The sequence below is a fragment of the Amblyomma americanum genome, chromosome 6 (assembly GCF_052857255.1).
Source record: "Amblyomma americanum isolate KBUSLIRL-KWMA chromosome 6, ASM5285725v1, whole genome shotgun sequence".
NCBI lineage: Eukaryota > Metazoa > Arthropoda > Arachnida > Ixodida > Ixodidae > Amblyomma > Amblyomma americanum.
In genome coordinates this window covers 118,887,576-118,910,663 of record NC_135502.1, presented here as the reverse complement: position 1 = coordinate 118,910,663, position 23,088 = coordinate 118,887,576, and the positions used below count along the sequence as shown (strand labels likewise).

General features: G+C 45.5%; 1 protein-coding gene across 5 annotated transcripts in view; it reads left to right on the top strand.

Annotated features, from left to right (window-relative positions):
• LOC144094050 (uncharacterized) overlaps positions 1–19,155 on the top strand; it is a 30,820-nt gene extending 11,665 nt beyond the window's left edge. For all 5 annotated transcript variants that reach the window (XM_077627909.1, XM_077627910.1, XM_077627908.1 and 2 more), the window contains exons 8-14: positions 1,016–1,069; positions 1,883–2,047; positions 3,211–3,253; positions 7,525–7,607; positions 8,462–8,897; positions 9,253–9,343; positions 14,306–19,155. In XM_077627909.1, coding sequence (XP_077484035.1) covers positions 1,016–1,069; positions 1,883–2,047; positions 3,211–3,253; positions 7,525–7,607; positions 8,462–8,897; positions 9,253–9,343; positions 14,306–14,495 — 1,062 coding nt within the window. In that variant the 3' untranslated portion in view covers positions 14,496–19,155. The remainder of the gene's footprint in view (positions 1–1,015; positions 1,070–1,882; positions 2,048–3,210; positions 3,254–7,524; positions 7,608–8,461; positions 8,898–9,252; positions 9,344–14,305) is intronic.
• The last annotated feature ends 3,933 nt before the right edge of the window (positions 19,156–23,088 follow it).

The window sequence follows — 23,088 nt, the reverse complement described above, 5'->3', positions numbered from 1 at the left end:
GCACCCACCCAAGCTCACCCGTCCTTCCATCCGTCATCAAAAAATGCGTGCAGTCAACAAGTTGCATTCTCATGTTGGCCGTGTTCGGGCCGCCGATGGTTGGCATCATTCGCTTCAAAAGGTGCTTGCCGCATTACGGTGCGATTTGACGATTTTGTGATAGCCAACAGTGGGGGCAGTGCACAGCGAGATAAAGCGAACAATTGATGGTGTCTTATTTTTTTTTTTTATCATTGCAGAGCTGGTGTCATTGTGTGTATTACACCAAAAGCAATTTTACTTGCAGTGAACTAAATTAGCTATGACTGCTGGCATCAGATGTGTATTTAGTAAATTAAAAAAAAATTTGTTTCATCTGTTTTAACATTTTGATTAGGATGAAACAACGTCCTTCTTAAGACGCAACTAATTTTCTGTTTTTATCTGCTATTTAAGTTCTTTTTTAGTAAAAGTGGCCTCGTGGCTTAACCTTATTGCAATGTCTTCTTGTAATGCCTGCTACAAAAGGGCTTCTTGTAGTGTCTGCTACGAAAAACAAGGTAATTGTTGACCAGTATCATTCTCTTGAATGAAACAGTTTTTCTTGTCTGAAAACTACTGTATTTCCTTGCTGCCTTTCATTTTTGATTGGACAAGCTCCTTGGCCCGGTGGTGTAGACTAGCAGTTGTGGCATTTTGTTTTTGAGCATGAGGTCATGCACCCAGTCATGGTGATGAGCACTCTTGTAAAGCATGACTTTTGTAAAGCGGGGAAATGCAGAAATACTCATGCAAAATTCTGGCATGCGCAGAAGAAATCCAGAACCTGCCGCTATTAGGCCGTGGAAATTTATAAGCGATTGCTTGACAAGTTTCTCATTTCCTGAATTTTGTGCGGCATTGCCTCATTTTAGTTCCACAGGAAAGGTGCTGTATTGTTACAAGGTGTTGTTCATTCTGGTTGCATAGTTGTCACTTGCCCTGTGGGGTGGCTGCTGCTATGCAGTGATCTAGCAATTTGGCAACTTGGTTTCAGGTGTCCGACAGCAGTGTGAGCACTTTGGATGAGGACGAGACATTTGACAATGAGGTACGCTTGGTGCATGCATGTTTTGTTTTTCACGAACAAAGGCACAAAATTTGGAATGGTCAGAGTAAAAGGCACCCTTGTGCTCTTGATACTTGAGTCTGGTATTTTAGCTCTCGATAATCTAATGACCTGTAATTTGGACGGGAGTAATGCCATCTGTAATGAATGACATCATCACAGAAGGTTTAATGGCGTTAGCTCGTGTGACGTCTGTGCAATGCATTGGCATTTGCTTTTCTGAATGGCTGTATTTTCCCGACGAAAATTCATAGCAGCGCTAAAGAAATGCTGCAGCAGTTTGAAAAGGGAATACATGAAAGACACCCTTTTCGGCAACTTGTGGTTGCCTGTGTCACCATTGACATTTAAGGGGCGTTTTTTGGGCTGTTCTAATTGCTGTGCCAGCAACGTCATTTCCCGGGGCATTGCATTGGAATAAACATTTGCATCGCTGTGTTGCTTATTCTTGCAGTCTGCATCTTGCTAGCATGGTTTGAGCATTGTTTACCCATAAACGAATTTGTGGCCACTTTGTATATCGGATTCCTGCTGTATTGGTTTTATTTTTGGATGGTAAAAAAAACATGAAGAAATGTGTTGAGATACCTGGTGCCAATGTCTTTTGTAGCCCATTTTGAGTTGTATTTTAATACCTAGTATGTGCGAATGAGAAAATGACCTGCTGCACTCAAGAAGTAAGTGCATTGTTGTTCCGAGTACGAGTGTGAGTTGCTCTGTCATCTTCCCAGATATGGTTTGACTTGTGTGATTGTTGGCATTGAATGTCACGTCTGTGTACCTGTTCTCCTTCAGGTGAACAACAACGTCATCCTCTCCGCGTCTGCTGCCAAGGAGCTCGAAGACAAGGTGAAGGAGATGATGGCCCGACTTAACGCTGCAGCCGACGAATACACCCAGTTGTACCGCAAGTTCAAGAGGCAGGAGAAGTTGACGGCACTCTGCCAGTGTGCAGGAAAGGTGAGGTGCTGTTTGAACCTCATTCGTGCTTGTTTTACACTCAATAACTCTGCCGCATGTGCATAGTTAATGGCATCAACTTTTAAAGCCCAAGGGTGGCCATGGCGGTAAAAGCAGCTCTTGTTGTTTGTGCATGAAATTTAACCATATTTAGTACACGTGTGCAATTAGGCAGACTAATTTCGGAAGTGGAAAGAGGGAAAGATGTCTCAAATTTGCAAGTTACAGAAATTAGAGACCTCACAGTGTCACCAAAGTTTAACCAATTTCTTAGGCAAATTATGAGATTTTAATTATGTCATAAGCATCGGTCTTGTAGGAAAAATAAAAAAGAAAGGGTGCTCGTGTCCTTTTTCTCGATAACATCAAAATTTATGCTTGCATCAAAACAAGGGCTGCCTCTCTTGTTGTTTGATGCTCTTTGTGGCTGATGTTCCATTAAACCTAACATAACTAGTGTTATTGTTTTTTTGTTCTGTCATTTGAGATGTGGCATTATTTGGCTGTTGATCTCGAAAACTGAATGCACCCATTGTGCTCCGTAAAGCATTCACAGTATTGCATTTTAGTAACAGAAAACATAGGGATATCTGTGTAGCATAATTAGTACTTCATGTTCCGGAGTGACTTTTGTTTGTTTGATATCATGATTGTTGCCATAGAATTTGGTGGCAGTGAGTCTGGCCAAGTGGTAGTAGCGGCTAAGAAGTGCGAGACAACTTGTTCGAAAAATAGGGGCATTGTGCAAGACCGTAAAATTATTTAAGATAAAGAAAAAAGAAATGCCATTTTCCTTGCCTGTATTGTATTTGTGTTTTGTCTACATTTCATTTTAGACTGACACATCTAAAAATGTTACTTTGCCGATGTGACTTTGAAAAGATTTAAAGCTGCCGAAATACTTGTTGCACTGTGATCCATGTAACAAAGCCTCCTTTCATGTATTAAATTGCTGCAGGTTGACAGCTGAGATTGCAGGTAGGTGGCTAACGCTAGTCAGTCTTATTGAGCTTAAGTATTATGTGTCTTGCTAAGGAAGTTGTGGTCTTTGGCATGGTAGCATTACAGACCATGTTAGCACCTGAGAAGTTTTCCATCTTTCCCGATGCTCCTTGTTTGCCGTCTGTGTGACTGCAGTGCTGCTGCTGTTTGGCCTGTTTCAGAATGATCGGCACCCTGCAGCCCGACTTTCATCATCTAACCCACGTATGCACTCCCTCATCCTTGCTTCATGTGTACAGTGCTCTGTGTCTTCATTTTTGCTAGTTCACAAGTTTGAAAAGTAACGGCCTACCCACATGGAGAGATTTTTCTGCGAAAAACTGGCAAACGGCCACCTGGTGGCTTTTTGCCGTCGATCGAGCAGGGCTAGATATGTTCGCCGGGTGGTCATCCACTTGCCGGAAGCGGTGAAGCGGTTGGCTGTCAGTGCGGACCAATCGGGGCGCGACCGCAACATGGCGGCAGCTGTTGAAGTGTGGCCTCTCCGTTTCACCTCCAATTCGTCGTTGCCGCTTCACTGTGCCTCATGTTCATGGCAAATGAAAGGCGCCCGAAGCTTTTGCTTTGTCTGAAGATGCCCGCACCGAAAAATTTAGCAATGAAATGCGCCAGATTTCAGGATTGCTTCTGGGTTTTGAGAGCTGCTAGGTTTAGCCAGTATGCATTGTTTGACGTCAGAAAGCGTGGGAGGTTCAAACAAGTTACCAATTTTGATTCAGAAAGGTGTCACAAACAATAATTTGTCCTCTTTGTTGTCATTGAATAAATAACGGCATAATTGTAAATGCAAAGCTGTTCTTTTGAGCATATTACTGGATATACAGAATCATGCCGTTTCTAGCAACACTAAAGCAGGGCGTTAGTGGCGGCTGCCTGTTTTTTGCGGCATGTGGTGCAGCACGGCAACAGCCAGCCGCCGTTCCGTGGCACATATACTCGCTGCACAATGTTCGTCATGCAAGTTCGCTCCATGTGGGTCGTCCTTAAGAGATCGTTGTAAAATGCTCCGCTGATGAAACCTAAGCAAGATCGAAATGATGCACAATTGCTTTGCATGTTAAGTGGGACCTGAACTTACATGCCAGGTTCACTGGCTTACCTGGGCCGCTAGTGTAGCTTTGATCTCTCAAAGGATTGGTCCTTCGAAGTGCTCGCCAATTGGCTGAAGCAACAGAAGCAGATGTGCCGCTTAGCTTCTCTGCAAAGCGTGATTGGATGAGCCGCGACAGTAATTGGGTGCATGTCACCAGCGGAACATTTGATTCAGCGATGCCATTCCTTCGACACTGCAGGCAGTGTTGATGGTCTTTTAAGTGGGACCTGAACTTACATGCCAGGTTCACTGGCTTACCTGGGCCGCTAGTGTAGCATTGATCTCTCAAAGGATTGGTCCTTCGAAGTGCTCGCCAATTGGCTGAAGCAACAGAAGCAGATGTGCCGCTTAGCTTCTCTGCAAAGCGTGATTGGATGAGCTGCGACAGTAATTGGGTGCATGTCACCAGCGGAACATTTGATTCAGCGATGCCATTCCTTCGACACTGCAGGCAGTGTTGATGGTTTTGGAAGGTCTGCCAGTTCTGGGACAGTCGCTCATGGCATCCAAGCAGCTTGTAGCCCCTCTCGCAAGTAACTTGCATCTCTGTGAATGCCACGGTGATCTGAGCCAATTGGAACGGTGTGCACTGTATAAATGTGTTCTTCCGGACCCCTCACCTTGCGACTGGTGGCTCCAGCACTGGGAGGGAAAGAGCACCAGTGTCTAGCTGCTGAGTGCAGGGGACTCTGCCGACTCAGCAGACACCATGGTTATGAATGGTGGCGCACCACTTTGCAGCAGGCCTTTGCAGTGCTGCAGTCATGCAGACTCTCTCTGCCATTTTAAACAGTGAATGAAATGTTCGCTGTGCTTTCAAAACACCATCCTGAACTACCGTTTTAATTGCTGCAGTAATTGTTTGCAAAATAGTCTCATCACTACCCAAATATCTGAGGGACTACCATATAAAGGGTTGCACTTTTTTTATAATTCGGGTGGGAATTTCGAAGGTGTGGCTCATACATGAATAACAAAAAAGCAACGTAAAACCGTATATTTTTTCCTTAATTATCTAGTTCAAAACAGGGAATGTGGCTCATACACCCGTGCAGCCCTTACTCGAGATTATATGGTAGTTGTCTTCCGTGGCCCTGATTGGAAGAGAGAGCTCTAGCTTTCACAGTGCTGCAGACTACTTGTGCGATAGAGTATGTAAGTCACCGCAGTTGCGTTGCAGCTGTGGTCAAAATTTGCGGCCTAAATTCTGATTATTGTTTCTGATGCGCAAAAGTCTATTATTTACCAACATAATTGATGATGATGGGACATAAAATTTCATTTCTGAGTGCAGTGTACATTTAGGTCGAGAAGTTGTGTGTGAAGCTGGTGAGCTATTCAGGTTTTTTAATTTGCAGGTATATTTTTCATAACTGAGAGCTACAACTGCTTGCGCTGTTTCAACCAACAACTGATCGCAATGAGTCCCCCGAGGGATCGGTCCCTTGGGCGAACAGAGTTGTAATGTGGGCTCTGCATGCATGGTATGTTAGAAATGACCAGTTTTTCTGCATGTTTTGCAGTTGATGAAAAAGAAAGAGGGATGAAAGAAAGGTTGTAATCTTTTTTTTAATTTCCTTGGAGTTGTTATTGCCACTTGAAACCTTCTTTTGATATGGCAACATAGAAATGGAAGCCTAGCTCTTGCTCATCGAAACCTTGACTTTTGTTCGGGGAGTGCTTGAGTCTGCTTCTTTCCTAACGGCCTGACGAGAGCATACACACTTGAGCATTCACTCGCTTGGGTGCTTTCAATATAGTCGTGGGAAAAAGAAAACAGGTGCATACCACTTTCCGTTTCTTGAACTCAGTCCAGCATACTTTGCTTCAAAGGAAGACAGCCAATCGATGTTGAATCGAGTGAAATGTCAGCATGTATGGAGTGTGAGAAGACTTTGACAAGATATGTGTGGTCACTTATGCTTAAAATTAACCATGTGTGGCACAGTCATGTGTTCTGAAGATTTAGTTACAAAGATTGTGCTGGCATTGTCTTGGAGAGTAAAGGCTGCATCAGTGGGAAAAGGAACCATATGCACGTGCTCCTCTGATTTGTGCCTGTTGCTCTCTATGAAAAAAGAAAAGAAAAGACAAGTGGTTGCCATTGGCCTAGCCTAATTTGCAGCTAACAGCTGTTAGAGATGGAGGGGCCCTTGACTAGGCTGACTCGTTCAGCATCGTAGGTCCCGTCCCCGAATGACATCGGACTTCGTTAAGAAGGAAACTGTACAGTGGGTTTATTTGCACCTTTTCAGGAGTAATGATCACAATGGAGGATGATTTTCACTGCACTCGCTGTCGAGTTTTATACAGTTCTTCGTCCCTAAATTCCCTAGGTTGAGGACGCTGTTGACGGGGCGGGAGTGGCCTGAAACTTGCATTCTCATGCACAATCTCGCACCACCGCACATAGGGACACGCCCGTGTCACATGTCGAGCCCGAGAGAGGGAAGGATGCCGTCGGGTCCACGTCGACTGCGGAGGTTGATGTTCTCTGGCCAGCCGAAAGTTCCCACGCGCTGCTTACACCTGTTCTTTAGATGTCAGCCAAAGCGCCGGACAAGATCGCATGGTCGGGTCGAGAAGTGAAAGGGGTCGTTTCGTCCATTGAGATGCTTGCGAAGATTTGCGGACGATGACCGCTAGCCCATCGCCGTACTCCCACACTGTCTACCGGAAACGAGGCCCCATTGTTCCCCCAACATAGCCACGACCATTGGGGAAGATAACCGCGGAATGACCTCTATCGCGTGGCTCGGAACCATCCCGAAGAGGCAGAAGTGTTGGTTGCCAGCAGGCGAGACTTTCTGTCGCCGTCGCCAATCCAGATGGGCTGTCGCCATCTGTAATACAGCTTTTAAATGTTCGCAAAGTTGTCGAATGCCACTGTTTGTTCCAAACCTGACTCCAAAATTCTCGTACACCACACAGCTATAGCCTGCCTTCTGGGCCCTTGGCTGTTGCTCCAGTGCTGCCATTCGTGTGCATTTAAATTTTTTTAGTGTGCATAACACCTTCTGGCCTGGCAAATGTGTGGGTGCATAAAAAAAAAAAACTGTAGACCCTAAGGCGTAATTGTACATGTTCTGGCCCAGGAAATAAGCCTTTCGGGCTAATTTGGGAAGAACCCAAAACCGGGCCTCTCTTCCTTTCATTGCTTCAGAATAAGGCACCTGTCTGAAGTTCACAAACTGCCAAGTGGTCAGTGTACTACACACTGCTAAAGGTGCAGTGCATTTATTCTTCGAAAAGTTTTACCGAGTCTTGACACTTCTTTTGCTGTTTAGTTTGAGGCAGAGGTGGCTCCTCCTAAACATTCTTCAATCAAGTTTCCTATGGAAGTGACCTGTGGTTGACTTTGGGTGTTTATGCTTTCTTCCAGAATTGATGTCCTTGGCTAGGATGGTCAGCCCTGGGACACTTGCACCGAAGAAAGTTTCAGCCAGCGTGCCAGGTATTGCAGAGGTAAGGGCACTGCTAATATCGCCCGTGTTTTCTCTTCAGTGCAACTGAACTTTCATTGCTCAAGCACTGTGAATGGGGAATATAATGGCTGCATTTGGCACTGAAGTGGTGCTGATGTTGTGTTCTGTAGTGTTGTATGCTGTTTGTCAATTTTTGGTGTCACCTTTTTTTTTTTATGTGACAAAACTCACTGAAGCATAAAGGTTTCTAGTGCAGTGCTCTCCCTAATGCTATTCCTAATGCTAATGCTATTCCTCATATTCCTAACTTGCTGTGTGGTTGCACGTGGGAAAACTTGAAATTTCAGTGCCTTTGCTATTTGCATAAATTTCGGAGTTGTCTGCATCTGTGCTTGTATGAAAACCTCACAAGTCGTTTGCAGCACTGTGAAAGGTAGTGCTGTTTTGTCCAGTCAGGGCCAAGGGAGACAACAAATAGCCCCTCGAAATATTTGAGCAGTGTTGTGACTATCATTAAAACAATTATTGCAGTAATTGAAAAGGTAGTTCAGGACGATGTTTTGAAAGTACAGCGAGCATTTCATTCACTGGTTAAATTAGCAGAGAAAGACCGCCCGAACACAGCACTACGGAGGCTTACTGCGAGGTGGCGCATCGCCGTTCATAACCATGGCGTCCGCTAAGTTGGCTGAGTCTCCTGTGCACAGCAGTTGGGCACTGGTAGTCTTTCCTTCTCAGTGATGGAACCTCCAGTTGTGGGATGAGAGGCATGGAGGAGCACATTTATACAGCGCGCATCTCCACAGCGCTGCAAATGACTTGTGAGATGGAGTATGGTATGTCTTGAGTCACAGTCCATTCGTAGCAATCAAGGTGACTCTTCTCGCTTTACAGCTGAAGGAGGTGGCGGTCGGGCATCCCTCAGCACTGCTGGTCGACTTGTCATGGCAGTTCCAGCCCAACTTTTCTGACACGGCTGCCTGCCAGGAGTGTCCTGCCACGGTGGGGACTGCCTGCACGTCGGATGCGTCCTATCATGGCCGTGCCCGGCCCAAGACAACTGCCGCGGCCCTGGTGGTTCCCACGTGCATCAAGTCACGCAAGGTTGCTGTTGCTCCTACCGCTTGGCGAAGGTCACCTTTGTCCAGGGGCAGCCGATATGCAGCGCAGTGCAGGCAGGGCTGGAACCTGCCGAGTGCTCCGCCACCGCAGGGGTTCGGCAGGGATGCGTGCTTGAAAGACACGGCTGCGCAGACAGAATCGACGACGACGGCGGACAGCGCAGCGCAAGTGGAGGCTGACACTGCAACGGCATCCCTAGCGAGGCCTGGTATGGCGCTGATTGGTCTGAATTGTTTCTCTCACTATTCGCATTTGTCGATTTTAGTCAAGCTAGTCATTTATTTGTGCTTGGCTGAGAAATTAGCGTAGCTTGTCAACTGACCCTTAAGCATGATTAGCGTGCCTTTGAGCAGGAAATGCATACAAGTGCCACCTGTGCTGGTTTTGACAAGCAGTGAAACTAAACCCTATAGTACTGCAACACCGATCAACATTGGACCATTGTTGAGGCTGTCTAGGTCACATTAGCAATGTCAGGAGTTGGCCTGGCGTTTAAGAGTTGATTGCTAGCTTTTTTAGCCCTTCCTTTGACCTCCTGTTCTTTTTTCATGTTGAAATTCTAGGAGAGGCAGAAGCTGCTGAGCATGATGGTCACTTCGTAGCCATTGAGATGCCTGAAGCAAGCGGAGAGTCTACTTTGACCACTGCTTCCGAGTGAGTCACCTTTTTATGTTTTACCAATATAAAACGTGCACTGAACTACATGATGGGCTTGGTCACTTCATTATCGACCAAATAATTGGTTTCAATCTGAAAGGTACTACAGTAGAAAGTCGATGATACGATGCCGGTTGATACGAATTTCAGAATCATACGAATTTAGAAAATGCCGTGGCCAGAGTGCATTGTGTGCAGTTGGCAGAAATTCGGATGTTAGCCCCCCACCCCACTGCGGGATGATACAAACGCACGAGCCGAGGCCGCATCCTTGAGTACCAAGTACTTGCTGCCCGTACATCTCCAACGCCGGGATTCCCAGTCGAGCGGTGCGCATAGCAAGTAGTGGGCGGTGGCACGCGGCCCATACATCGCCACGACCGCCAGTCAAGCAATGAGCGGTGGCGCACAACCAGCACAACGCTGACGTCGTGAGTCGGCGGTGGTGTGTGACCATAGGTAAACGCTCTCAGCCGAAAACAGGTCTGGATAAATTTTGCATACGAATTCTGTTCAAATTGGATGATACAAGCTTCGGAGGTACGAAAATTTTTCGTCACCCCATGAGATTTGTATGATCCACCAGATATACAGGTGTATATAGGTCTGTCAAAAGGGGCACCAAGCAGGGCAATTTCCGAGAATGTAGCTTTACATTGAGAAGTATTTTTAATACTTATAACGAAGCGCAGAAAAGAGCAGGATCAGGTACTGAATCCAACTATGTAAACTTCAATGTGTAGGGCCAATGGCCTGCAAGCAGTTGCCATAAATCTGAGAGCGATCCAGAATAAGCTTCCATGTCGAGGATTTTCGGTATCTCACCTGTTTTGTTCAGAATGTGGTGGAAAGAGCTTGCACAGCTGCAGTTGATGGCCGATTTTTCGGACTTGGCGGGACTCGAAAGATCGTTTGAATAATTGAACAGCCCGAAAAATCCGTGCTGCTTGAAAAATATAGTTAATTTGCCTTCTGCCTTGTGGTGTCCACGAGGGATAATATCAGCTTGCATTTGAACCAGGGTCATGTTTTCGTTGTGTCCGGATCGCATGCGTCTTTGTCACACCACATGCTATCGATACCGTTTACATGGCGTGTTGGTTATGCGGGCTATAAACCATGAGCGATTCTGCACCATCACAGTACAATGCATGCTCCTCGCCACTGTTTTACAGAAACAAGCTCCATGCAATTTCGGCAGGCGCGTGCTGCACGAGACAAGGATAGAGTCCATTTGCAGGACAATAGTTGTGTGGGCCAAGAGAGGCACGGAGAGAGGGGATATGTGAGACCCCATTCATTTCTTGCCTCGATGGCACGACGGGCGCTCTTGGTTTAACGTCATCAACGTGATCGCATTCTGATATTCATAGGCTGGTTTTTCTGGTGCTGTCGCTAGACGTGGCCACGGTGCAAGGGTCCTCAAAAAGAAGAGTAGTGTTCCCTGTTGCCTCAAGTGGCAGCAATGAGGCTCAGCAATTGCCATGCCTATCCAAGCTGGTTCATCTGCATATTGAGCTCAGAATGTCTCATTCCTTAGCGTTGGCAATTCAACTTGACTGCAACAGAGATGCCCGCTTTAGTTTGAAATATTGGTTATGATTATGTTTACGTTCTGCAACAATGTCTGAAATATCGCAGGGGTCCAAATTATTGGAGCCCCAAAAATACTGTTTCAAAGATTGCCTCAGTGGGAGGGCCTGGTTTGCGTCTGATGCTCTGAGCCTTTCAGTTTGAAACTTTTAATGTGCATTCAGCAGCTAGTTGTTCTAATGAATGGGTATTACATAATCAGATTTTTAAGAGGTAAAGCATGTTTTTACTTTCTTAAGGTGGCTGTCAGTAACACTGTGTCACTTTCTTATTCTTCACAATGCTTGGTCTAGGTTATGCTTACTGTAGTTGATGATTCATAAAGTTGCTGTTGTTCTTCAGGCGCCATTTTTTTGTTGACATCGAAAACATATTTTTTTTCCACCTAATATTACAATCAGGCCTGAAGAAAGACAGTTTAATTTTCTTGCTCAAAATACCAGTGGTTAGTTTTTTTAGACATACATAAAATTTTTAGTGTCTTAATTGATAGAAATAGCAACATCGAAATGCCAGGACTTTACAGGCAAACACCATTAGAATAATGGAATCAGTTTGTTTCAAAGGTGCACGTCGCACTTGAAAGTGCAAAAAAAATGATGATACCTATTACTAGTGGCAAAATCTGCCTGCATAAAAATGGCAAATGACGGGCTACCCAGCACACTGTTTCATGAAATATTATTTACTGCTTTCACTATATGGCATAAAAAACAAACCTGTTTGCGATATGAACAATGCTAAATTCATATGAAAAAAAGAAATCACTGCTAGGTGCTGCACATTCTCAGAAAAAGCTCAGAATTTGCTTCTTACACAATTCTGTACAAATTGCCTTAAATAGTTAAAGCAACTGTGAGGGTGGCTCTTGTCAGGTTTTTGTTGTTTCTAAAATCTGATTGCTGGGTCTTTCGGTACTCGCTTGACTTTTGTTCAGCAAAGGCGGAAAAACAAGTCCAGCAAAGTGGTAAAATATACTTTAATTGCCGAAAAATTTGGAGTCGGAGTGTTTTTTTCCGCCCTACTCTAGCTTAAACCTTGCGACTTTCATGACGATGTGAAGTGTCGTGAATTTGCTGTTTAATTTTCTCTGTTTAGTTTTTTGGTTTCATCTTCTTTGGGTTATAAAGATGACTAGCGGTTATGATGCAAGCGTTACCTCACCGTAATTTTTTGTTTTCTGCCCTATGCAACAAAAAGTCTTGTGCCATGTCACTGCAGTCTACTTGCGGAAATCTCTTGGTAAATTCCACTCTTTTCTAGCTTTCTTCATAGTAGCCACTGTGACATTGGAACGTAGTAATACATCAGTGTAGGAGGCCAACTTCAACTTGCGCTCAACATCCCTTTAGATCAGGGGTTGTTTAAGCATTAGAGAACCGCAGTGGCTTTCAAAAGTAACCCAGTGTGTCTTGGCTTTTGTCTCTTCCTGCTTGACATGCGTGCATTTAATTGCCTCTGACTGGCTGTAGAGCGAAACAGTCCACGGTAAGCAATTGCAGTATGATCAGTCCCAGAAATAAAGTCTGTGAAAGGAAAGGGGAGCACTGGGGCATGCATGGATTTCGATACTTGGGAGAGCCCAAAAATTGGTCCATTGAATTGAAAGGTTCCTCGGAGTACAGCTTAACCCTTTAAGGTGCTTTGTACACAATTGTGTATAAAGCGAACTCGCAGTTTTTTTCTAGGAGTGACTTGCGTGTGGTGGGGACTTCTTTGTTCAACGTGGATTTTAGTATCCTTCATGTCGCATATAATGTGGTCTTTTATGCCATACAGCAAACACAGGCAATAATATTTCAAGAAACAGTGAGCTGGATAGCACGTGGTCTGCCATTGTTGTGCAGACGGATTTTGCCTACGAGTAATAACATCAATTTCATTTCGGTTCTGAGCATAATGTTCACCTTCAAAGCAGAAAGCGACTCCACAGTTCCTTGAGTGCTTACTTGACAAACCCTGGCATTTCAATGATACTTTTGCCAACAGTTATAACACTTTATATGGTATATGGGGATTTAACATCCCAAAGCGACTCAGGCTATGACACTTTGTACGAAATTTTGCACATCCCAGCTAAAAATTTCTCGCTGGTATATTGCACTGGAAAACTAAGAAGTGATCTTTCCTGAGGCTCAAATATACTACCGTAAAAACCGGACTATAGGTCGGACCGGAATATAGGTCGACCCCCTAACTAACCAATTCTAAAAATGAAAAAGATCTTTTTCAATGGGAAAAGTACCGAAAGACATCCTTACTTTGAAACAAATGCGACTCGAGAGGTTGCACAATGGTGACAGTATTTAATTTCATTTAAATGCTGCTTGTATGTACACCCGGCAAATTTTTTAACAATATCACGCACCAATCGGCCCGCGTCTTTGTTTCTGGCACAGGCAAGTACGGCGCCGTAGAGCAAAGCCCTCCTCTTCATGAATCGCCGCAACCAGAATGGCGAGCCTTTGAATTGCGCCCTCGTGAGTCTAGAGGCACGCGCGATCTCTGCCGCTTTCACGCGGATGCATTCGGTAGTCACAGGCAGCAATCTTGCTCGCAGCGCAACGTTTCCTTCACAGTCTGCCCACGAAATGTTTTCTTCTGGTTGCTGCAAGTTGTAATACGCAGCTTCTGCCTCCGCCAGTACTAAATGCTCTTTTCGGATACTCCAAATTCGCGCTGTGCCGCCAGGTTCCCGTGAGCTTACTCGTACTCAATCGTGTTTTTCTTGAAGGCGACGGTAAATTGCCGTTAGCTTCCGCTTTGCATCTACTGAAACGCAAAATGGCGGCACTGCTGCTGATGGCGATGGTGATGGAGGCTGCTGACTTCAGCCACCCATTGTTGCAAGACTTCCGTATTTTTTCCGCCAATGACCGGTATATAAGACGGGGGTCGACTTTTCACCATGGTTTTTTGAAAAAAAGTTCGACCTATATTCCGGTTTTTACGGTACTTGGGGGCAAAAAATATTTCTTTTCGATGGAAACAAGATATGCCACCTGGAAGGGTTAAGAACTCCTGCTTTATAATGAGGGCATAGTTACTCATTGGCATCTACCTGAGCACAGCCATACGGCTACAACAGAAAGCTATGCAGCTTACAGAAACTTCATGTTTAAAATTCATCCTGGTCCAGGGTTCGAATCCGGGACCACCGCTTCGTCAGGGCAGTTGCTCTACAAGCTGAGCTAACCGGGGCAGCTAGCATATGGTAGGGCGGGAGCGAATAGATCAATAACTCGAAGTGGGAACAGCGTTGGTCAAATGACAAACCCCTGCTTTATACTGCATTCTGATCAGGATAATTGTAGGTGTAAGCTAATTGCCTTCCTGTACCGCCTTGACCTTCCTTTCCCCCCCAAGGCCTGTTTCGAAGACCGGGCATGCCTGCGTCCTGTGCACCGAAGTGGTGCCAGACTTGGAGCAGCACCTGAGAGACGTGCATCAGCAGCAGCCCTGCCCCGTCTGCAACTGCCTGTTCGATGCCACCCTGCCCAGCACCTACCTCGAGACCCACATTGAAGACCACTTCACGCCCTGGTCTCTCGACTGAGTAATGCACACTGTTCAGCTTTTGGTTTTCGACACGCAGAACCAAAATCCCTTTGTTGCTGAACTGCATTGGCATCTCTTTTGCGGCTTCAAATTATTACTCCGCATTTCATCGTTGTTTTCTTGAAGTAGACGACGGCATTTTGTGGGTAGCACAGTATGCGTGTGACTCATGAAACCGATGATGTACCATGCTAGGTGCCGAACAGTGGCACATGTGGCTAGATGTGTGAAGCAGAGGCATAAGTCAAACCGTTCTTGCTGTATCAGATAAATGGATGTTGCCTGTAAGTCACGTTTGTGCAAGATAGTTTGGTGTAGCACATCCTGTTTAGCTTCTGAACTGGCGTAGTACATTGTGTTGTGGTGTAGAGGTTGGCCATTTGTACTTGATTTGTCAACAGTCTAATCTCTGCGTGTTAGGCACAGCTTTCGCCGTGAAGAACACCCAAGGAGGAAATTTGATAACCATCTGTCCGCATAACGTTTGTTCCTTCGTATATAGATCATGCAAAGGTGACGGATTACACCCATGCTGCGATTTTATCATATAGTACTTATAGATTTTATTTCTGCATTGACTGAGCTGCACTTAAAGAAGGGAAGTTTGTTACATTGCACTTGTGAGAAATAAAGTAATGCGTGTTGTGATTTCACGGCGTCGGACACATCTTTTCGTAATCTGTAGTGAAAGCAGAGCAGAAGGTGTCTCCTTCAAAAAATGGTGATGTAAAGATTGAAAAGTTTAATGTCAGTGAATGGTGTGAATGTACATACCTGTTGCTTTATGTCGTACGTATGTCTTCCGCTCGTGTTGAGAGCATTTACTTCCGCAATAAAAGCAGTGGGAATAACGAAAGTAAAATCTTGAATTACTGTGTTCTGGATTTCACTTGCATATTTGAATTCAGGGCTTCATTGAACAGGTTTATTTGTGCGGTGTATGTTGAAAAGTATACACCTGGCAATGATAGGTAGCAGTGAGATTATTGAGGGACGGCAGTGCTCTCTCAGGGACTCCTATGGCAAATGTTTGAGCTTCTTACTGTCAGTTGTTGGCACTTGCATTTTTAAAATTATGTAAACATAACTTTACACAAAGCTTTGAGTTAAACTGCAAGGCTTGTGTGTTTAAGCAGCTTTCATTTGAATTCAGCCTTCAGGTTTTTTGTACCCACGTAGTTCTAAGCCTGCATGACTCAAATTTCAGTGCAGTAACTTTTTCAATAAAGTTTTAGCAAGCCCCCCCCTGATTTTCTCTTTTTTTCATGATTGATATGCAAGCCAGCCAAGCGATCTCATCTTCAAGGGTATGGTTAGGCTTTGACTAACACCTTGCACCTTTGACATACAGCTGCTAGGGGATAGGCATTGCGGACAATAATGTATTGTAGTGTTATATGTAACTAAGCACATCTTTTGACATTTACAGTTCTTACCTGTGCTTGAATGTGGTGTGTCAGATACTGTAACACCATTTTTCTGCATATTTCTCACTGATAATGAAAGTATAGCAAACTCTTGATAAGCATTTGGCATGTACCGTAAAAACTGGACTATAGGTCGGACCGGAATATAGGTCGACCCCCTAACTAACCTATTCTAAAAATGAAAAAGATCTTTTTCAATGGGAAAAGTACCGAAAGACATCCTTACTTTGAAACAAATGCGACTCGAGAGGTTGCACAATGGTGACAGTATTTAATTTCATTTAAATGCTGCTTGTATATACACCCGGCAAATTTTTTAACAATATCACGCACCAATCGGCCCGCGTGTTTGTTTCTGGCACAGGCAAGTACGGCGCCGTAGAGCAAAGCCCTCCTCTTCATGAATCGCCGCAACCAGAATGGCGAGCCTTTGAATTGCGCCCTCGTGAGTCTAGAGGCACGCGCGATCTCTGCCGCTTTCACGCGGATGCATTCGGCAGTCACAGGCAGCGATCTTGCTCGCAGCGCAACGTTTCCTTCCTATTCTCTATACACTACGGTCTGCCAACGAAATGATGTTTTCTTCTGGTTGCTGCAAGTTGTAATACGCAGCTTCTGCCTCCGCCAGTACTAAATGCTCTTTTCGGATACTCCAAATTCGCGCTGTGCCGCCAGGTTCCCGTGAGCTTACTCGTACTCAATCGTGTTTTTCTTGAAGGCGACGGTAAATTGCCGTTAGCTTCCGCTTTGCATCTACTGAAACGCAAAATGGCGGCACTGCTGCTGATGGCGATGGTGATGGAGGCTGCTGACTTCAGCCACCCATTGTTGCAAGACTTCCGTATTTTTTCCGCCAATGACCGGTATATAAGACGGGGGTCAACTTTTCACCATGGTTTTTTGAAAAAAAGTTCGACCTATATTCCGGTTTTTACGGTACTTGAAGCTACATGGGCGTGCAAACTTTTTTTTTCCATGAAATTATTCCAGTTTTCATTTTAGTTGCAACTTTTAAATTTTCAAGGTGTGACACCAACAAAGCCTATGGTGTCTGCCAAGAAAGAACTGCTCGTGTTTGCTCCATCGATACTGTTTTTTTTAAAGTCTCCTCTCTTCGATGCTTCTGTGTGCCAGCTTTCTACTTCACAGTGCCCACACTCCTTAGTTCATTAGGTCTAAAGTTAACATTTGGTATCCACTTCCCAGGCTTAAGCTAGACTGTGTTCTTGCTGCTGCTTGCTTGGACTGAGGATTTTAGGATGAAGCTTGAGAATTTCTGAGTGAAATGGGAAAGGTGGCAAAGGAGTCAGTGCTACTTGAAAATATGATCATTGCGACCCTGTTGCGGCGTTCTGTGCCCTATTGATTTTGACCCTTCTCAGCACAAAAGAAAGTCTGCGTTCTGGCTTGTGCATGTACCCAAACTCGGACATGCCAGAGCCCAGCCAGATGTTGTTGGTTGAGTTGATTGTTATTGAGGTGTAATGTCCCAAAGTGACTCGGGCTATGAGGGACGCCGTAGTGGAGGGTTCCGGATAATTTCGACCACCTGGGGTTCTTTAATGTGCACTGACATCACATAGTACATGGGACTCGAACATTTCACCTCCATCGAAGTGCGACTGCTGTGGCTGGGATAGAACCCGCGTATCACAGGTCAGCAGCCAAGCACCATAACCACTGCGCCATGCAGTACGGTGACTTGGCTCGAAGTTGTGGCGAAAGGTAACAGGCTAAAGTTGAGGTAACGTTCTATAAAGGAAACCATTCATCCATGAACAGTGCACTAGTCAGAGACTTGCAGCCCATGCCATCTAAGTGTGTGCTTTTCCCTTTCTCCAGTCTATTTCTGAGCCCATCAGACTGGGTGTTCTGATCCTTGTGGGCACACGTATTGAAGCACTGTTGTGGCAGCCTATCCAGTGTTACGCATGGATAGGCTGTGCTAAAGTAGGTGTGACCATCTTTCTCGTTCCCCCTTCCTACCTGGCATTTGTTCCAGTTGTTTGTAATTTTTCATGGCTGTAGGGTCGCCTAAGAGACGAGATCACTTTTATGCTTTCGTGGCATATATCATTGGTTTTGCTAGAAAGGAGTGCTTTGGTTTGTAGTGTCTTTGCGATCTGGAGAAGCACATCTGACTTAACTAGATTTGAGGCTTGTTGTGTTTCAAGGTGTGGTTACGTCCTTAACAGTGAGGAAGCAACTTGGAATTTGATGCATACATGTCATAAAAACTGGGAACTATAGAGAGAGAGAACATATACAGAGGAATCTGAAAAATTGCAAGTGCTCCGTGTTGCTGTAATTCTGACTTGACCCGTAGCCAGTTTGGCGCGTTTTAATGCCGCTACAGTTACTATATGGTGTATAGTCTTAATGGGCAAACAGTTGGTTACAGTCTGCACATTTAATATGCCTCTGCTGGAGCTTTTTACCCTACATATTTGGCAAGTTGTGGTGTCTTATCTGTGCTGTCCAGGAGGGAAGTTGCAACTGCAGTCAAACCCTGGGAAGTTTGGAACTGTAGTGCAGATTTACCCGAACCTAAATGTTATTTTCTATTGCACGAAATACTCAATGTTGTATCACCGATTTCATATTTATCAAGTAATGCGAACTGAGGCTGGTTGTCTATGCCTGGTTTTTATATTCAAACATTAAGTGTGTCCAGCATATTTACGGAAGAAAATGTTTAGTTTATTCACTGCGATAGCCACTTCTTGCAGCATTGAAATCACGTCTGTGAAACTATTCCCTGTTGTGGAATCTTTGCACCTCACAGCTGCACAGAGAGGAAGTGTTGGAAAAATGTTAGAAAATTCTTTGGCGTGGTGCAAGGAACAGCAATCAGTGCACTGAGATTGGAAGTGTTGCTAAATGATGTATCCGGTGAATGCAATTCATCAAATGCATTTTGCATTCCCACATAGGAAGACGACAAGGCTGGCAAGTTGTTGAGTCACGGGATGCAACATCCAAATAGCGCCTACCCTAGATGACAGAAACATTTCAGTTTCAGGGTGCAGTTTAAGCCTCTTTCTCGTATCCAGTGCACACTTTATTGGGGAAGAGCGAATGTATGTCACTTGTTTGTCACATGTGGACACACAATACGTTTGTGTTTTTAATGCCTGTAATCGTTTTAAGAGATGATGAGCATATCACTTGATGGGCCAGTATTTCTGTTGTAGGCCAGTTTTGTAAATAAAGCAAAACCTTTCCATTACACTTTTGGCTTGTCTTTGGTGTTGTGTTTTATATGTTCTTGCATAATAAACATCATTGTATAAGAACCACGGAGAACTGCAATGGGCAATGCCCGATCCTTGGCGAGGTAAACTACCTCAGTCTTGGTCCTGGAACTTGGTCCAGCTAATAACAGGTTTGGTGAAGTTGCTTGCATTTGTAGTAAAATGGCTGCTTGATCAGTGGCAAGATGGGAAGTCCTGTTGTGGAATTTTGTTTAAATTCATTAATGCAGGTTTATTATAGCTCATATGAGTAAGACATCTGATTACTAATAGCCATGAGTTGCACCTAAATGGTATCGCACCTCAGTCATATGCCCAAGGCTGTTTTTTCTTTAGTGCTTTAGTCATTAAGAGTTGTCAATCGGCACAGCAGGAGTCTTTTATAGGTATTTCCTGCTTAAACGCATCTCTTTTGCATCTGCAGCTTGCAGAGATCAGCATAGTCGGCTAGAAAAAGGTGATGTATTCTTACCCAAATGGAACCAAGCTTTTGAGGCTTAAAATAGAAATAAGACATAAAAATTAGCTAGTTTTCTGGCAAGGCTGCCACATGTTAAGCTGACCAAAAAAAAAAGATAGATTCCACTTCAAGAAAAAAAGAATTCACTCAGACCCAAAGCTATGAATTATATTCCCACCAGGAGAGATGAGAGGATCGCATCACAATAACTTAAATCTTCGATACTTCACAAAATTACTTGGCTGTCATTTTCCAGGAGTTAATGACTGGAGTGTCTGGCCTTTGTGTACATAAAACACAAATTTGAAGATGCACTTTTGAAAACAGAATGACATAGTTTGTGTGGTGGGAATGAGTGCAATAAAATTGAAATTTCAATTTTCAGCCCAAAAACCTTGGTACCACAGCTGTTGCTGCTTAGCTGAACTAAATAGGCAAGAGGCAGACTGCCTGCACGTTACTATTGTGCCATTAGCTACTATCAATTCATGGATACGCAACGATGAAGCAAGCTTCACTGTTGTGCAGAACAGATTTCGCTTTCCTTTAGCCAAAGAACTTAAAATAAACTTCATATTGGAGCATGCTGTTAGTGCTGTCCAGCAAACACTAATCTTTGGGAACTGTCTGCCAATGGTTGGCAAGCAGTGTGCAGTATAGGCAGGGCTTTGCGAGTGCAAGCTAATTGAAAATTTTTATAGGTCAAAGCACTTCACTAATATATACAAGAACCACCCATTCAAACTGCTGTGGCATGGGGAAGCAAGCAGTTTCATCTTGGCCACTTTAGGGATTTGAAAGTGCAACTCCAAAAACTAGAACAACTACGGTATATACATCAGCCTTTGACAAAAATATACTGTGAGCACAGTGCGTGACCCTCGTCTTCATCTGTGAATATTCCTCATCATCTCGCATCTTCGTTTTTTGAGGAGTGGCCGCCATATTTGCCAGCGGGAATAAAGAGCTCGCTTGGTCCACAGTCTCACAAGTGGTGGAGGCTGCTCTAGATCCCGCGTCCTCTCCGTCGCCACACTGCAGCTCCGTTCCGGTCGTCACCTAGTCGGACCATCTCCGAAGATGGAAACCGTCGACCAACAACACCGTGACGCTTCCACAGGCCTTGCCGGTGCCTCAGCAGGTGTGCTACCCCTACCTGCTGATCCCTCCGCCCGCCACCCTGACTCCAACGCCCCCACTGCTCCTCTGTCACCTGGACACCCGACACGAACAGATTTCGCTTTCCTTTAGCCAAAGAACTTAAAATAAACTTCATATTGGAGCATGCTGTTAGTGCTGTCCAGCAAACACTAATCTTTGGGAACTGTCTGCCAATGGTTGGCAAGCAGTGTGCAGTATAGGCAGGGCTTTGCGAGTGCAAGCTAATTGAAAATTTTTATAGGTCAAAGCACTTCACTAATATATATACAAGAACCACCCATTCAAACTGCTGTGGCATGGGGAAGCAAGCAGTTTCATCTTGGCCACTTTAGGGATTTGAAAGTGCAACTCCAAAAACTAGAACAACTACGGTATATACATCAGCCTTTGACAAAAATATACTGTGAGCACAGTGCGTGACCCTCGTCTTCATCTGTGAATATTCCTCATCATCTCGCATCTTCGTTTTTTGAGGAGTGGCCGCCATATTTGCCAGCGGGAATAAAGAGCTCGCTTGGTCCACAGTCTCACAAGTGGTGGAGGCTGCTCTAGATCCCGCGTCCTCTCCGTCGCCACACTGCAGCTCCGTTCCGGTCGTCACCTAGTCGGACCATCTCCGAAGATGGAAACCGTCGACCAACAACACCGTGACGCTTCCACAGGCCTTGCCGGTGCCTCAGCAGGTGTGCTACCCCTACCTGCTGATCCCTCCGCCCGCCACCCTGACTCCAACGCCCCCGCTGCTCCTCTGTCACCTGGACACCCGACATGGACCGTCACGACCCTTCAGCGCGAGCCTCCTACATTTGCGGGTCTCCGTGGTGGTGACGTCGAGGACTGGCTCGATCAGTACAATCAGGTCAGTGCCTACAATCGCTGGGACTCTGCCATGAAGCTTCTCCATGTGCCATTCTATTTAACCACCGTGGCTAAGACTTGTTTCGTCAACCATAAAGATACCATCCCGGACTGGACCCACTTTACATCGCAGCTTCGGCAAATTTTTGGCACTGTTGGTGCCAGCCCGGCCATCTACAAACAAAAGTTGGATGCGCGTGCCCAGCTGCCCGGCGAATCTTACACGTCTTACATTGAAGATGTCTTGAGCCTGTGTCGATGTGTCAACAGTGCCATGTCCGAGTACGATCGGGTCCGTCACATTCTTTAAGGCATCGGCTCCTTTGCTTTTACCATGCTGGCTGGCCAAAACCCTACCTCAGTCAACGATATCTGCACCACATGTCACCGTCTTGACGACCTCCAATCCCTCCGCTTGCAAGACGCCTGGGACCCCCGTCTTTCAACTGATGTGGACTAATGTGGCAAATTTTTGGCACTGTTGGTGCCAGCCCGGCCATCTACAAACAAAAGTTAGATGCGCGTGCCCAGCTGCCCGGCGAATCTTACACGTCTTACATTGAAGATGTCTTGAGCCTGTGTCGATGTGTCAACAGTGCCATGTCCGTGTACGATCGGGTCCGTCACATTCTTAAAGGCATCGGCTCCTTTGCTTTTACCACGCTGGCTGGCCAAAACCCTACCTCAGTCAACGATATCCGCACCACATGTCACCGTCTTGACGACCTCCAATCCCTCCGCTTGCAAGACGCCTGGGACCCCCGCCTTTCAACTGATGTGGACCTGCGCTCTCTCATCCGCTCCATCATCCTCGCCCTATCTGCTACTACTGCGGAATTCGTGGACATGTTGCCCACGTTTGTCGTCGGCGTCAGCGTGACAAGCGTAACCAGTTTGGTCCCGTTCGCAACGACGAAACCTACTCATCGTGTGGTTACCGCCCTACTTTTGCCTCCAATACTCCTCATCACGACGACACATACTCATTGTTTCCTTATTGGCCAACATTTCACCCCAATGGTCCTTCCCGCTTCTTCTCTCCATCGACCTCTCCCGACCGCTCGCCGATTGTCCGCTCGTCGCGCCGCCACTCCCCGTCACCGTTCCGGCGCTCTTCATCGCCTCTACGTCCAGCCTCTCAGGCACCTGGTCGCAATACGGAAAACTAAATTGTGCAGTTTCCGGAGGTAAAGCTGCACCACTCGCCCACCCTTCAATTCCTCCTACGCTGCCGTCGAACTTGTTAGCTGTTAATGTTGAAGGCAGCATTGTAGACGCATTGATTGACACCGGCGCCGCTGTTTCCGTCATCAGTTCTGCTTTGTGTTCCCATCTTCGTAAAGTGCGCACTCCTTACTGCGGTCCTTCTCTCCGTGCTGCTAATGAAGAATCCATGCATCCTTCCGGTCTGTGTACAGCACGCGTCCTTAT